The 17,756-nt window shown below is 37.0% G+C and overlaps 1 protein-coding gene across 1 annotated transcript in view; it reads left to right on the top strand.

Annotated features, from left to right (window-relative positions):
- The window catches only part of tmem8b (transmembrane protein 8B), a 74,238-nt gene extending 57,688 nt beyond the window's left edge, over window positions 1-16,550 (top strand). The window contains exons 12-13 of the mRNA XM_038277343.1: window positions 7,948-8,064; window positions 14,507-16,550. Coding sequence (XP_038133271.1) covers window positions 7,948-8,064; window positions 14,507-14,845 — 456 coding nt within the window. The 3' untranslated portion in view covers window positions 14,846-16,550. The remainder of the gene's footprint in view (window positions 1-7,947; window positions 8,065-14,506) is intronic.
- The last annotated feature ends 1,206 nt before the right edge of the window (window positions 16,551-17,756 follow it).

The following is a 17,756-nucleotide window of genomic DNA, read 5'->3' on the forward strand; positions in this document are numbered from 1 at the left end:
ATCTACCCTGAGACTGATGGCTTCTTATTATTCTTGAAAAAAACAAAACAAAACACAGGAAAGGCAAAGCAGTGAAACAGTCTTAACCTGGTTTAAAAGAAAAGACTATAATCAATTCAATCAAAGTTAAGGTGGCCAGCAATAGAAAAAATTTTTTTGGACAGGTACTAGCTGGAAAAACTTATTTTTCGCCTAGACATCTTTGATCACATGCAGAAAAAGGTTCAATTTCTTAGAAAATTTACTGCATAATTGATTATGAGAATAATATCTCTTGATTGGAAGGAAAAATTTGCTTTACAAAACATTTTATAAAAAACATCCTTCTGACATTTCTCTGCCGCAGTTCTTAAAGCGCTGAACAAATCAATTGAATAATATAAGCAACCAATAGTAGAAACAGATCAAAAGAGCATGCAAAACCAATAACATTACAGCAGCGACCTACTAAAGGTTACACACACAAGGTGTCCAAGATTATTAAATTCTTAATTAGCTCCATGAACCTACTTTTAATAAATAATGTATTAAACCTGAAACATGTGCTGTCTGTGTTCCCACTTATTAAATTCTCACCGTCTTTTGAACATGTTTCATCCAGCAGGGCAGTCTGCTGTAGTGCTGTGATTTCATGTATTTTATATAAATATACATACATCAGCACATATTAATGTAGATTGCAAAGCAAGAATATGCTGATAAAAATAGACCAACTCTGGAGAGGACAGGAGTTTGTGTTAGTTCTTCTGTTACAGTGACGGTTAATGATTCATTACAGTAAAAAAAAAAAAAAAAACTTGCTTTGGAGCATCAGTGTATACAGGCCTATGTATACAATGTTTGCATTTTTAGGGGCCTCTGTATGATCTGAAACCACTGTATGACTGATGATCAGGCTGCACAGAGTCCTCAGGCTACACCGCACCGTTCCTCTTCTCTTTGTCTGTGTCAATTAGTCCTTTTCTCCTACAGGCAGGTCATCCCCTACCAGCTTCGAACTCCCTGGTTTCTCTTCACATTGCACACAGACTGAAGTCTTTCTGAAGCCTGTGTACAGTATTCAATGTATTGATTTTACCCCCCACTCTGACTTTATCTCCTTCATATCCTGTGGCTTTACAGTATTTTAAAATGGGATTTGGAAAAAAATAAATAACATATGCCAGCTATAGCATTATTATTCTATTCCTACTTTTAACATAGTAACTTTTACTCTTAGAGTCTTATGTATTTTATTCGATGTTCCTGGCAATTAACATAAAAAGCTGTGATTTGACTACAGTGTAGTAGAAGTACCCTAAAGACATTTTTTTCACTGGTACATAAAAATGTTAATTTACTTATCTACTGTACTTATTTTTCACATTATGTTAGTTAAAATCAGTTTTGGATGTAATATGGTCTAGCCGTTTACCAAAGTTACCGCAACAGGACCCTAAACACAAGAATATAAACCTATAAATAATGGATGGAGAATGATTAAAGTATTATGCTAAATACCAAAAATGAAACCATAAAGGAAAATGTATTTAAAAGCTTACATACCTGCACCGTTAAAATGAATCTCATATTCTGTTTTTTCCCAGAGTTTACTAAGGACACAACTTTTACATTTGATTATTTTTTCATAGAACCTGGTCAAATACTCTGACTATAGCTTCATCTGTAGTGTCAATATTTGTCCACTACAACGAAAAGTTACTCCGCCGTATTTGGTTATAACTATTTAAAGCTGCAGTCTGTAACATTGAGGAGAGAGCAGACTTCGACTGAAAATTTGAAGAAAAACAGGTTTCACTCCACTCCCCCACCCTCTCTGCTTCACTCATGCCCCACCTCCAAGCTCCACCCCTCTCACAGCATCTGCGCGGCTACCGCATGCGACCAGAAGGGGGGGGGGGGGATTCAGCGTGTGTGAGCTGTGATTGACACTCCAGCAGACGCTCCTCTGGCTGTGATTGGTTGTTTTGACTCGTCCCGAATTATTCTTTCCAGATTGAAATACAGGCAGTAGGCGGTACCAATTGAAGCAGTTTTTTTCACTGGTTACATATCACATGTACTGCTGTCTGGGCATAGGGACAGTTTTAGCCAATATGACAAAAAAGTGATTTTTAAAAACTTACAGACTTCAGCTTTAAGTTTAAATATTGAAGTACTCACTTTAAAATACTTAAGTATTCAAAAGTACATGTGTTTTAAATTACTTAAGTATTCAAAAACACTGATTTAATTTCTAATCTCAGTACATGTCTGTATAATTTTCAGAGTAATTTTAAAGAACCTTGTAACTTTCAGAAACCACCTGATGTACTGCTGCGTAAAACAAATGCTACAAATTCTATACCACCTGTAAAGAACTTTAAATGCCACAAAAACAAATATGGACAGCTATTTTAGTTGATATTTCTTAGGAGCTTTTAAATACACGCCATTTACCTTTTTTTTTTTTTTACCATGTTTAATTTGCATTTCAAGAAAGAAAAACAGCAACAACAGATTACAGAGCTAAGCTGAGCCAAAAGGAACAAGGAACTACTAGCTTCCTCAAAATGTAGTGGAGTAGAGAGTTATAAGTACTCCCCCCGAGAAAGTACTCAATTAAAGTAAAGATACTAAAAAAATTTCTTAAGTACAGTAATCTTGTAAATATACTTTGTTACTTTCCACCACTGCTTATTGTATTCCATATCGGTGTTTTGCAATTTTTCTTTTTATTTGTTTATAAACTGCAGTGTTCAGGGTTTTTACAAGCAGTGGGACAATATTGCGCATATGCACAATGAATAAACAATAATATAATGAAGCAAAGCAACCGCAATGGAGGTGTGAAAGGAAAAAGGAAAAACCAGGGTTATTTTTAACAGCATCATCTGCAGGTTGATCATGATGTGGGGCTCTGCTTTGCATTTCAATAGACAGCTGGCAAGGCCTTTAGGAATCATGTCTGTTAACCTTTTTTTTTTTTTTTTTTTTTTTACTTTCCATAATTTGACCCAGCCAATTCAGGACATTTGGTGAATTTGTGAGACACTGGGACATAAGTGAGAAATGCGGACATCTGGTCCTCCATGCATAATGGGAACCTTTACATGACAAGTGGGACAAAATAAAACTGCTTTGGAGCTTACAGAGTCAGAACTAGTTTCCCTTAAAAGAAAATCGACTGAATGCAAATGTTTAACATAATATTTTATTCAACAACCGACTAAAAATCGAAATATATGCTAAAATACAGTTTACAGTAAGAAACCTCTAGCTTTTTGTAGCCACTACTATAATCAGTAAAGGTGCAATGTGTTTTTAACAGCGTGCTCTCTACTACAAACATGATATTTAAATATAATGCATGCATTTCCATTTGGATTGAGGTTTCTTTACCCATTCTAAAGCCAATATTGATGTGTCTTTGGAATCATTGTTCTCTTGAACATCCAATTGTGTTAACTTTTCAAACATTAAGCTGATTAATGGTTGAGGTAAAAGTTTAAATTCAGTTTGAGTTCTATGATTCTTCAATAAGTAGTTTGCCATTTACTGCTTCTGTTAACAGTTAACAGACACCATGATGCTTCCACACTATGCTTGACAGTTTGTGCAGTATTCTTAGGTTTCACTGCTTAAAACAAAAGTTATTACAGTTAAACACTTAAGATGTTGTCTCATCTGACCTTATAACTGTTCTCCAGAAAGTAAATGATGATTCCTATATGGTTAGCTTCAGATTCCAAATGTCCATATATAACAGTTGTTTCAGTGTGGATTATTTCACTTCTGTTTAGATTTTATAAAAGGCTTCTGGATCAGAGATTTCTGCATTGCTCTCTGTAATTTGAATCACCTTTCCTTTCACCCTTAACCAACTATTGTAGTCAGACATTTTGGGAAATGTCTCTCAAACTCATCAAAGATTAAGACTCACAACGAACTGATTTTACTTCAGTTAAAGCCTTTTGACATTGACCTTATCGGACTGTCCATTAAAATTGTAGTCTTTCTTTAAGGTCGTAGGGAAGTCATATTCAAAAGTTAAGTAATTCTAGCTTAAACATGTATATAAGAAAATTTATATAAAAAAAAAAATCCTTTCTTAAAATCTGTGTTTTTTTTCATTATCTTATGCAGGCCAGTTAATTATACGTCAGCTTGTACACCTAAATTCAGCCAATCACATATCAACGGTCATCTGTCAATCAAATTTTTTCGGTCCTAGCATGTTGATTCATATTTCACAGCTAATAGACGCAACGGTTAAAACAAGAAATAAGAACTTTATCATTGAGTTAGATCCCAGTGTTCACAGGGATAAATGACTGCGTTTTCGCCAGGCGTTGAGCTAACAGATTTGGCAGCATTACGAGGCAAGGGCTCAAACATGTACGGCTGTAAGCCTTCTACACCAAACCAATCTTCTGCCGCCCTGGCGTCCTCTTCCACAACATCTCCTTAGCCATTTTCCTCCTCTAAATAAAAAATGTATGACGAAGGAGACTCATCCACGACCTCCGACAGAGAAAGTCTCCTCCTTGAATGTTTCAGCTGTTCATAGCGTTCCTTAACAGTGTCATTTCTAATGCTGCGTTCACACCGGGGGCAGCTGGCGCGACAGAAGCAGCGAGTTTACATGCAAAGTCAATGGTTGACGCGCGTCAAGGCGCAGCAAAAGGTCCTGCGGCGCGTTTCGAGCAGCAAGCGCAGCGCGTCTGAGCAGCTGAAGCAGCGCGTCGGGCGCGTTTTGGCATCTGACGCGCGTGACACGCCGCAAACGCGTTGCTGCTCGAGATGGAAAAATTGAATTTTTGCTGCTCGACGCGCCGCGTCAACCAATCAGAGAAGCTGATCTGGGAGCTGGCTGGGAGAGAGACACAGCGCTGATGACACAGACCGCTCTGATTACTCCTCTTAAACAGTTTATTAACGCATAATTAACTTAAAATATATACATCTGCCGGCAGAATATGTTCGCTTTTATTATTGTGGTGCCTGCAGATCGGATTATTTAGATGAAAAACACCTACCAGCCGCCGCGGTAAACCGCGAGGAGGCGACCCGCCAGAGGCTGCTGATGAATGGATTCCTTCTGTCGGCGCACCGCCGGTATGTGGGGGTCTGAGCGGCTCCGACAGAAATAATATTGGGAGGCAGGATCGTAATCTGGATGAACTGACTGCACTGATGAAGTTTTCAGGTGTATTTTCTCACTTAAAAACATATTAAAACTACTTTATTCCCACTGATCACAGCAAATATAGCTGCAAGGCAGAGAAAGGATAGTGAAGCGCCGCCCAACGCGCGTCAGAGCCACTTTTGGACCGCGCAGGCAGAGCAGCAAAGCTGCTTCAGCCGCGCGTGAGAACTAACTGGTACAAGCAGCAAAAATGAAGCAGCAGACGCGATTTTGCTGCTTTTGCTGCCCCCGGTGTGAACGCAGCATTAGTGCTACTTGGTCCCAATGTATTTTCCCATTGTGAACCTACTAGCACTAAGTTGCTAACTGGTTAGCAAGATGTTTCAGACAAACCGGCCACAGCCGAAATTGCTTGCGAACTTTCCGCCACAACAATCCCGCCCCCTTGATAAACGACCAATCACGTTCACTTTATTCACTCGTTTAAAGTCGGGCATCACTCGGGAGAATTCGGAAATGCAGCGGTTGGAACAGCTGCTTCCATACAACTTTAAAAAGTTCGGGATCATATAATGAGACCATTTAGGTGGCTTTTAGAATTTCTGGGGGAAAAAAGGATTTAGATATTTATCCAGAATATCTTGATCTTGTCATTGGTTGCAAACAGTATGGTCTCTCTGCAATTAAATAATTAACTCAAACTTTTGTATCTTATCCTCTTTATTTGACATCACTTAAAGGAATAGTACACCCAAAACATGATTAGCCTTCATTTTCTACTCACCCCCATGCTGAACAACACTCTGGAGTACTTTTTTGATATCTCAAATGCATCTGGAGATCTGGGAGGCTTCTTGCTGTCTGCTGACATTCAAATAATGGAGGTCTATGGTGACCGAGACAGAAAGGTCCATAAAAGTCCACAAAAAACGTGTCAATATTCCTCCATACTGCTCGTCCAATGTATTCCAAGTGTCCTGAGTGGGTAGCATCCAGAATTTACTCGAAACGAAGTCATTTAGAATGTTTTTAGAGCATAAACAGTAGTGTATAGGATTTCCTGAAAGCGCACACACGCGCGATCACGACGCTACGGAAGCCGGCAGACCAAACCAGCGCATTCAGCTCGGCAAAGAACTCATGCTCTTCCTCAACACTGAAGTCCTCAGATATTTTTCTTTCGTTGTTTCTTTCTTTGCACAGGTAAACAGCACATTTCTTCTTCTACGCTTGCATTATTGGAAGAGCAGACGCTGAATGCGCACTTTCATCTGGTTTGATCTGCCGGCTTCCGTAGCGTCGTGAGCGCGCGTGTGCGCGCTTTCAGGAAATCCTATACACTACTGTTTATGCTCTAAAAACATTCTAAATGACTTTGTTTCGAGTAAATTCTGGATGCTACCCACTCAGGACACTTGGAATACATTGGACGAGCAGTATGGAGGAATATTGACACGTTTTTTGTGGACTTTTATGGACCTTTCTGTCTCGGTTACCATAGACCTCCATTAATTGAATGTCAGCAGACAGCAAGAAGCCTCCCAGATCTCCAGATGCATTTGAGATATCAAAAAAGTACTCCAGAGTGTTGTTCAGCATGGGGGTGAGTAGAAAATGAAGGCTAATCATGTTTTGGGTGTACTATTCCTTTAAGTTATATGATTTTAGTATTTTTCCACAACAAAAGAAGAAAAAAGTACAGGTATTATTAAGAGAATCAAATTAGCAGCATTTAGGAGGGCTATTTTAACCGCAAGTGAGGATAAATACTAGCCTGACGTAGTCTGACTCAATTCTAGTCAGAATATGAGTCTGATACTGCTCCATGGAGCTGTGATTATGGGGCGTGTTTCGAACGAACCAGGAAAAAAAATGCCTCTGCACTCAATTGGATAGACCTACAACCAATAAGAGCAACGGAGTGCGTGACGTATGTTAAGCGAGGCATAGTTGTTGTCCACAAAAATCAAAGCGTGCAGTTTCACGCCTAGAATAAGAAGATGAGCCTTGATCGCGTTTCTCTGTTCCTCTTTTAAAATTAATTTGCTGTTGATATCTTCTAGAACAGACCTAATAGCAGAATCTACTCACCCAAACTCTCCAGCGGCAGCCATTATTGTTGTCACCCTAGCGCGCTTTGGTCACGTGGTTGATTACGTTACTCTTGATCATCTGTCCATCATCGTATAAAGCCCGCCCTGACAATTTGATTGGATCGCCTGACAGTGGGCGATAATACTCGCGCTACTATGGAGCAGAGCCAGACCGAACTTCCCCGAACTCAAACCTTGTGGGCGGGACTAAGTTCTGACTGGCACCCAGGCTAGATAAATACTCCATGAATACAGATGTCTACCTCACTTGGTATCTGCATTTTTAGCAAGAAATGTATAAGGAGCCATAATGATAGAACAAATTATCCCCTCAGATTTCTTTATTTTTTCAAAGTTTTAATAAATGAATGGCCTTTACTAGTCTCTGAGCAAAAGCATTGGTAAAAATGGCAAAATATCTCAAATTCTATATCCTTTTACCTGTGATGCACTGTAATGCAGTGTAGTGGAGTTTTGCTTCTCTTGTGTATTTTTAAAGTATACACCGACAGAGGAGAAAAAAAATCAGTTATAGCAATTTTGTCGCCCAAATTACAAAAAAATTACTTTTCAGACAAATCAATAACAGAAGGACTGTGCTGTTCCCTCACTACACAATTATCCATGTATTTATTGGTGATGTGATGATTTGGACTGTGTTTATGGAGGATAGGTATTGATCTGTGTGTGTGGGTTCTTTTTTCTCTTTCTTTTTTTATTGCGAAGGTGCTGTATCTGCTCGGGGCGATGTCTCTGTCAATGGCTCTGCAGCTGGACCGTCACGGTCTGTGGAACCTGCTGGGACCTAGCCTGTTTGCACTGGGCATAATGGCTGTGGCATGGGTAAGGGTTGTTTTTCTTATTTGTACAGCTCTGTTAAGAGCATATCTTGTTGAATTGTTAATTTCCCTATCACAATTTATTGTACTTGGGAGAATACTAAAAACATCAGATAGCGGATTGTGTCTTTTTTTAAAGATTATAAAAGCTGCATCAAACCAATGCAATAATCCTATCATGGGTAATTATTTATTAAAAAGAAACCAAGAAAGCCGCAGTTTGAATCCTATCTTTCAGGGTAAACATTATCTGCTGATAAACTCACATTTTGTTCTGACTCTGGAGAGGAATTCCCAGGGGCTGCAAGACAATTATTTTAACACATCTGTGCTTAACATTCACAGCCGAGTGTGACAAAACGTGTCTTGTGCATCGTCCTTCCAATATTTCTTGTGCTAGAAGGTTTAAAAGCATTTAATCTGTCATGTTATCCAGCAAGGGCTAGAAAATGTGTATGGATAAAAACTAGAATTTCTAACTGACAGGGTTATTTTATATTGGTATAAGAGAGGCTTTAAAAGTTTTGCTGCCTGTGGGGTATTAGTCATGGATGGTAGTTCCATTATAACTCTACATGTACTTTCACTGACTCTTCGAGTCATAATGTGCTCCCTGAACTGAGAAGATAAAAATAACAGTCTTTCAGGGAGGCCCCTTGAAAAAAATAGAACCTTTAACATCATCCCCCCAAATCGTAGTCTGAAAACAAGTTTGTTGCTTCCTTGAAAGGAAAAAAAAAAATGTGTGTGGATAAAATGTGGGAGTTTTAATTTATTTTACTCTACGCATTTAAATCCTCCGTGCAAATGCTTGTGCTTGAGCTCAAGAAGGAGGAGGCATAATAATCCAAAACATGATGTTTAAGGTAATATCTGATATCCTATTGCCATCAAAACTTTAATTAATTAAGACATTTAAACTGAATACATGGATACAGTACAACCCCATGATGTAATGAGTTCTAGTAGTGTAGTGAATCGGTCCTCTGATTGCCATCTAGGGGACCTGGGTTTGTATCCTGGTTGAAGCAGGAAAGGCCAAGTCACAATGATCTGCTGTGGTGACCCCTGAATAGGAGAACAGCCAAAAGAAAACAAACATACAGTACATAGAATAAAAGAATTTTTATTACAATTGTCTTAGCTGGCAACCCAGAACTCTGAACTCAATCGGAACTTCAAATACAAAACTGATCCATTACTATACAGGTTACTTAGCAACGTACATTAAGAAGTAGTAAGTCATATTTTTAAATGTTATTATTTTATGCTCTAATAGAACCGATAGTGGAAGACGTTCCACACAAAGTTGGTAAATTACATCTTTACATAATTTGCATAATTGAGAACGTGCATGTAATTGTAATGAACTCTGCAGGGGGGAGAACCAATGCTGGGTGAGAGGCTAACATTAAGTAGATAACACCCTTAATATGCATTGTGCTATAAACGGATGGTTCCTGTTGATTTTTAAAGAAAATTAAAATTCAAACCCACTTTTGTTTTTCTCATTGTTTGACTGGCAAAAATAGGTCCTTAAGAACCGCAGATGTGTTATTTTAAAATAATTTTTTTCTTTTTGTTTGTTTACTTCTTTTAGATATATTTTTTGTGGTTTTGCAGCTATATGAATATTATATAAATTAAAATACTGTAACATTTTTCACTTGGTGAGAAAAAAAGTGAAATATTATTAAGAGTATGTGTGAGTAGGGGTGTATGGGTGTGTGTATCTGTCTAGCCATCAGACTGAGGACCATTTTTCCAATTTCACCATCAGACTGAGGACCAGTTGTTTCAAAGTAAGGACATTTTGCTGGTCCTCACATGCTATTTTGCAAACAATTTGGTTTAGGGCTAAGGTGTCAATTGGATTAGGGTTACGTATGCATTGGTAATGGTTAGGTTTACGGTTAGTTTTAGGGTTAGGACACAGAAAGGGTTGAAAATGACTAAAAATCAATGGAAGTCAATGAGAGTCAACACATGGTCTTCACTACGATGGCAGAACAGTTATGTGTGTGTGTGTGTCTAATCTTTAGTAGTTTACATTCCATAACTGCACATTGTCAGCAGCTATTGACGTGAACCTGGATCAGTCTGATGGGTCGTCTCTGACCTTGAGGCTTCGCTGAAGTCAACAACTTAAGAAGAGACTGTCATGTTTGGGCCCTCGTGTTTAGAAAAACCTTTGTTTTAATTAAAAGGTACATTGATATGAACTGCAAGTGGTATCAGTCCCATTCATCAGCTGATTTGGTGGATAAACTATTTATGAGACCTCTGGGAGCACTTTCAAACGGCTAAGAACATTGTGAAGCACATACATATACAGTATTGAATTGAGTTAACTGCCGCATGATTTCAAATCCAAAGATTAAGTCTGTTCTTGTGGGGGAGCTAAATGGATTTGTAAACTGGGCCCCCTGTGAGTACTTTGGAATGAGAACCTGTTGCTCCTTAATAAAGCAACATGTGTATAAACTTGAAAGACATATGAGAAGTCACTATTCACCTTTGCAAACAGGTTGCTAGAGGTGTCTTAATTGGACAACACTGGATGTTTGCATGGTGCACCTACAGCATATCTATTTAGATGACAGAGCCAGAGATGTTGCTATGGATTCGAGGAAAAACAAAAGCACATCATTGTTTTTTGTGGTGCACATACTGTACGAGTGTATACATAAATAATACTAGACACTGATTGTTGTCGTTTCAGATAAAGACTGAATTTAGGTGTTGGAAATTATTGTGGATAGTGCTATGTGTATAATTAATTTCTTTTCTATGTATTTCTGAATTTATATAACAGAAAATACTAATTTTGGAGAATTATTCCATTTTAGCCTAAGCTATAGATTGTAAAAATAGTTTCAAAGCTTGTTCCTATAAAACTTAAATTAATAATAACAGCAAAGTTAACTAAAATTAGGTAAAGGTTTTTATTGTGACAAAAACGATATACAGCAAAGGCTTTTAAAGTTACTCCTAAATGACTGATTTAAAACTGATTTAACCAGCACTGATTCCTCCCTACTTCTGCGTTTCCTTAGGCTCTGGATGATTTCTAATTTAATTTTAGATATCCTCTTGTCATGTGTTATCTCAAAAATAAAAACTGCAAGGATTAGGTTTTTGTAGGCTATATGGTGACAAGTTCAGCTTAATGAAAGCCTAAACTCTGAGACAGCATTTCTTAACGCTTTCTGGCAAATCAGAACTCAAGACTACAGCAACTTTTATAGAAAGAAAATGTTAGATTCGGATCTGCAGCTAATGTTGCAGTTTTTAAGGATAAACCTGAGCATCTGCTTTGATTACTTGACAGTTAATAATTTACATGATGTTCAGCTGAGAATGCCTGCATTTCAACAGTCTTCCCTCAGCGCAACGCCTCTCGGATTGACCCTTTCATTTTAGCTTGTCATGTTCCTGCAAAGCTTGGCATTCTGAATGCTCCCAGACACCACCAAATTAGATCAGTGAAGCGGAGGGCACCGAGCGTCTGCTGCTGCTTTGGGGTGTCATTAGCAGTAAGAGGAAGGTGAGCTGTTCCGATCAGTCAGTTCCAAAATATCCCGATTTTTCCAAACCAATTGAAGTCCCTGACTGGAGCGTTAAAATGACTATCCCACTTTAGAATTGTTTTCTTTAACAAGAAAAATATGCATTGCTGGGGAGAAATGAAGTGCAAAGATACATTTTGCTCCTCACTTCACTTCTCACAGATTATTAGTCTTCAATCCAAACTTTAGTCTGCATAATAACTTAATCACCGCCATTTCCTACACTAGAATTTGTAATTATTTTTGCATCTAATGAAGAGCACGCATTTCCCTTGATAATAGCGCAGATCTTCATGGAAACATATCTGGAATATCTGTAAGAATTGCAAGTAATCAGCGTTTAGGAGCTGATGAAAATAGAGACGGAGTGAAATGAAATTGCTGAAGTGTTTTTGTGCCGCGATCGTGCCGCTTCTGGGAACAAATGAGCGCAATCTGTTGATTAAAACAGACAGAGGCAACATATCCAGTTACTGCCAAACAGAACATGAGCATAGATGACATGACAGATAAGGGACTGGCTAACAAGTGAAATCCATTTGCTGATAAGTCTAATACACTTGATGAGGCATGCAAACTCCTCAGAGTAACAAGTGAAGATTAATAAAAAGAAAACAACACACTCCCTCAGCTCCTCCAGTTAGAACCGGTTCTTAACTTACGATCCACTTTAATTATGTGTGAGTTCAAACTCCAATGACCTGTGTCTGCATCGACCATTTAATATTAATAGAAATACATAAGAGCATTAACGAGTCAATTATGCTTTGTTGTGTTTTGCTTTGATGTAGAAAGTCATCCACAATTATTAAAAGCCTGTGAAAGATGTGGAAGAAAAACATAAAATAAAAGTTTTTCATTGCAGTATAATAATCTCACACCAAATAAGTTTGATCATCTTAACCTTTTATGTGTGACATTTAAATTGGGAAAAGATATGTTTTTAACCATAATTCCTGGTTCTAAACTTATACAACTTATATAAATACAGTTTGCATCATTTTTAAAAAAAGTTGATTTAAGAGCTGATCTATTTTGTTTAATATTTAGTGATAAATCTTAAAATATTAACATGATGCAATGCAGAGGCTCCTCAAAATGGGAACATGCTGGACGATGTATTGGTAAGTTTAGCATAGCTTTTATTAGATGTAAACAACATAAAGTCATTCAACTAAAAAAAACACCCAAGTTGAGTTTGACAAAAGATTAAAACGTTTAAAACTTTCTAATCCCCACTGTTAGGAATGGAGTAGCATACAGTGGATCTGCTTTTCAAAAATGTAAGGTATTATACATCCTTAGAATCACCAAAAACTGTTTGAATATTCTGGTTTCCTTTGCCAAAAAAATGAAAAGGGGTCATAATTTTTTCTTTAACATGATAACGATAAAAACATTAGGTCCAATCATCATGGAACAGTTTACCAGACATGAAAGGAACTTCTATTCATGACCATTTCCGTCAAGCCTTTATTGCATAGAAAAAAAAATAAGACAAACCACACAAAATATTGGCTTAGCTGAAAAGGAGAAGGCAAAGAGAGGTGCAAAATGAAATAAGGATTCCAGTCTTCTCCAATGAGATTTCACAAGCTTTAAGATAAGAGAAAAATGGTGTCCTATTTGGAGGAAGAGGATTGTACAAATTCTAACAACAAGATGGATGTCAATAATTCTACCAATGACAATTTTCTGAAAAGAAAAATAAATCCTCACGAAAGATTTCTGCTACTCATTCAGTATGTTTACTGAGAACAAAGTTGGCTCTCAGTAATATGTTTAGCATTCATTTTTGCTCCTGCAATAAAGACAACATTAATTATAAATCTCTTCTGTATGTTCATCCTTAGTAAGTGCTACAACATTTGTGGCAAGTACTGCATTGCAATTCTATACATTTTTGCATTTCAAAGTTTAACTAAATTAGAACAGATGTTCATATCAGAACAATTGACATTCCCTGCTTTGATTTGATCAGTTTCAATATATAATATAAAAAAGTTAAGAGTGTTTCCTCACTTCAGTTGCTTTTATTTGATTTTAAACAGCCCGCACAATGTCAAGGCTGCAATTACTGTTGTTACTTACAATATGGTACTGTGCCATTGGACAATAAAATAGGGCACTTCATGAAATATGTATGCCTTTGTAACAAAATGTTAACATTCTCACCTCTGATCTCATGATTTTCTTCCTTCTATTATCTATATTTGTTAACTCATTAAAGTAAATAGATAAGCAAAAATTCAGTTTGTGGCTGAAGAAAATGTCATCCTGCTTTCTGGTTAAAATAACTTCTGGAAGTCTATCTCAATCCTTCCTATGAGTTGTTTGAGGGGTTTACCTCAGGGAATTCTCAGCATGGTGGATGTGTACGAATGTTTAAGGTTATTCATAAATATTCTAGTTTTGCTTTAATAATAATAAAAAATAATAATACTTTTTTTTTTCCTGTGGTATATAATGGAATTCATATTTTATTCTATAATGTTGAGCTCACAGGTCCTGTTTCTGCAAAACATCAACAAACAATGTCCCTTACAGCTCAATACTTCACAGTTTTTATTTGGTTTTGGACCTAGATGGCTCTACTTTGTTTATTCCAGATAAATGTTCATTCTTTGGTCCAGATAATTCAAACATATTATTTTCCATGACCATCATGTAGTGGATTGTTTGATCCAGATGTATTCTTTAGCAAATTATACAAAGAAATCTAGATTAAATGGCACAAATTTATGAATTCCTTCAGAAAGGAAGGAAGGAAGAACAGAAGGGAGTGAAGGAGGGAGGGGGGAAGGGATATGTCTCAACATGTTCTGTTTCTAACTCTACATGAAGTTTATGAAATTATTAATTTAATGTTTTTGTTAGACGGTGCGGACCATTCGCCGCAGACGCTGTTACCCGCCCACCTGGAAGCGCTGGGTTTTCTTCCTGTTTCCCGGGACCATGATTGCCACATCAGCGGTGGCTCTGTACGCCTTCGTAGAGACAGAGGAGAACTACTTCTACATCCACAGCATCTGGCACATGCTGATTGCAGGGAGCGTCGGCTTCCTTTTACCGCCGCGTGCCAAGCCAGAGGTGGCCAAGGTGACCCCGCTGAAGCGTAAGCGGGGCTGCGGCTATCAGCTGTGTGTGAATGAACACGAGGAACTGGGCCTGGTTGACCCAGGCATCATAACTATCAACAGCATCTGTACCAGCTGATAACTCCCCATTCACAACTTTTTACCTTACAAACACTTCATTGCCTTCTTTTACTGCAGAAATTCACTCATGGAAATGAAGCCACAAAACTTTTAAAAAGGAGGAATGAAAAAAAAAACAATGTAAATACTTAAATCCTAATGTGACACTAAAATTCCTTCTGTTGTAATGGTCATGGTAATGATATAATTATTATCTATAGCTAAAGTTCTGATGAATTGTGGGTATATAGTGACAAACTGTTGTTTGTGAATATGTATTTAAAGTCAAAGCTGAAACACTGCTGCTATCTGACGGTGACTGCAAATCTGCTTCTGTTGGTTATTTATTGCTGGTCTTGTGAGCAGGCTAAGGACTGAGGTGTGCGAGGGTGGGGGTCACAGGTGAACGGTGACACGGATGGACTTCTACAAACGGCACGGCTTTTGTGAAATCCTTTTAAGATTTATCTTTTGCACTGAGACACAAAATGTTAGTCTGTACATTTTTATAATACAACGGGCGTAACAAATGTAAAACCTAGTTGTCATGTGGAATGTTAGATCGTCTTTTGCAAATGCAATGTATCACTTTTACATGAATGCGTTGATTTTTGTGGATAAAAAAACCCAAAGTTCTTGAAAGAAAAGAGGTTGTTATACTTAAAAGAACTGTTTTTTTTTTTTTAGTTTGGATAAAGTTGTATTGGGTACTTTTTAGTCAGTATCTTACCTGCAGTTGACAGCATTCTGAGTGACCTCAGTTTGGAGAATTAGAGACATTTTACCAAAAAGAGTTAATTCTTTACTAAGACTTTATCCATCAATTCTCGTTCCACATAAATGTAAATAGATTTGCTTCTTATTCTATCACACTATTGCACATTTACCTTGCATTCAGATTCTATGTGAAGTTATAATTTACTTTTTGTCAAAAAAATCCATTTCACAATTGTCACAATCCTGAGGTGCAATATATAAACAGCACATAATTACTACTGCTAAAAACAGTATATATATTCTATGCTAATGAAAGAGCAATGACAAGATAATTACCTTATCAAATCTCATATAATTTGATGCAGAGCCTGTCTGCTCTGAAAGTTAAATTGTCTCATCTCACTGTATGTTTTAGGGTCCTGCAATTGGACCAATTTTCTAATGACTTCATTGAAATTTTATCTAAATTATGTTGTCAATGATCCTATGAAGTATTAATCTTTCAGCCCAAGGTGGTAGTACATTTAACACCTTTCATTCCACTCCACGTGCAAATTTATGTAAAGGGGCATTTTACATGAGATACACACGACTTAAAATTTCACACAAAGCACTTTATTCACTTACATTTTAGTTCAGCTAACTACTGGTTTTACAATTGTCAAATGTTACAGCAGCTGCTCAACTCTTGTGCACTGCTCTGATTGATCACTCTCCTGATGTACAAAAGTCAAAACAGCTGGATTTGATGGAATTCAGTAAAAATATCAAACGCTACTGCTTCAAAAAAAAAGGCATGGTTTTATAGTGAGATTAAAAATTTTAACCCATTTGAGATCAAACGGCTTTTTTTCTGCAATGGTGTCCAAAGGGAGAATTTTGGTGCTAATTCATTCATGTTTTCAAAACTCATATCACCATGGAACCCAAATGTCCATTGTATTTATTGAAAATCAATTAACTTTTTGTGTTTCCTTTTCTAATAAAGAGCAATTAAAAAGATTAAATTGATGCTTAAATTTTTAAAATCAGGAAAACTTCTATTTATGAAATTTTCGAGTATATTTCAAGTTTTTTTAGATTATAACAAAACAAAAGAGGAGATATGATTTAATAATGTGTGCATTTTTGGTGCTACTGCTGGGCATACACTGCACCATAGGTGTTTTTAAGCTGTTTTTGGGGGTGCTAAAGCCACCCTAATTTGAAACAAAGCACCCCTAAAATATGAGTTGTTTTTTTAATACTGTATTGTGCTTTTTACAATAAAAAACAAACAAAAGTATTGTAAAAAACTATACAGTATTTGGTTATTTAACCCCTTCAATTATGTTCTGGATCATCAGAAATAATAATAAACAAACAAAAAAACAAGTAAACAAGCCTGAGGGAGCTCCTTAACTAAAATGTTGACCAACGTTCTGAAGAAAACGCTGCATTCAGGTGTTTCTGAAATGTTCAGTCCTATTTCTGCTCCGATTGATGGTGTGTTGGTGAAATGTTCATCAGCGAGGTCCTCTAATGGTTTTGAGGCTGGTTTGTTTGATTGTCTTTAAAGCCAAACTCAATATCAATATTTAAATTTACTGAATCATTAGCAAATCGTTATCATTTTTTTCGGTTTCTAGTTATTTGAATTTACAATCCATATTATTATTGCCAGTCTAAAGAGAGAGCAGAGGAGCAAGGTATGTGCAAAATGAAAGGTCAGGGAAAAAAAGGTAAGAAAACAGACAGAATAGCAGCAGACCAAACAGCAGTTGGCAAAAAAAAAACCATTTCATTCATATACATACTGTATATCATGAAGGTAATTTTGGCACACAAAATAGAAAACTCATTTAAATAAAACTGATTCAAAGATTTCCATGAAATTAGTTGATTTAAACGCTTTAATTGGTTGGAATATTCTGCTAAAAAATGCTGCTTTTTGCTTTACTTGTTAGGTTTTTGGCACATGTCTCAGATACGATGCATTAGTGAATGATGGAGTCAACAATTAGCAAAACGCACTGAAAAAGGTTAAAAAATATGTGAAAAAAACTGTTAAATTAATCTTGTCTAGCCAGACAGCTCTCTGGGAGCTCAGGGCCCCTAAACCTCAGATTCTAGAATGTCCCCCGCACTGTACAATATATTAATTGGTACACGCAGCTACAGCTCAAACTGCGATGAAACCACAGGGTTTAAAAGTTCACAGACCAAGATGTTTG

The sequence above is a fragment of the Cyprinodon tularosa genome, unplaced genomic scaffold, assembly GCF_016077235.1.
Source record: "Cyprinodon tularosa strain WSP-4 unplaced genomic scaffold, ASM1607723v1 ctg130, whole genome shotgun sequence".
Taxonomy (NCBI): domain Eukaryota; kingdom Metazoa; phylum Chordata; class Actinopteri; order Cyprinodontiformes; family Cyprinodontidae; genus Cyprinodon; species Cyprinodon tularosa.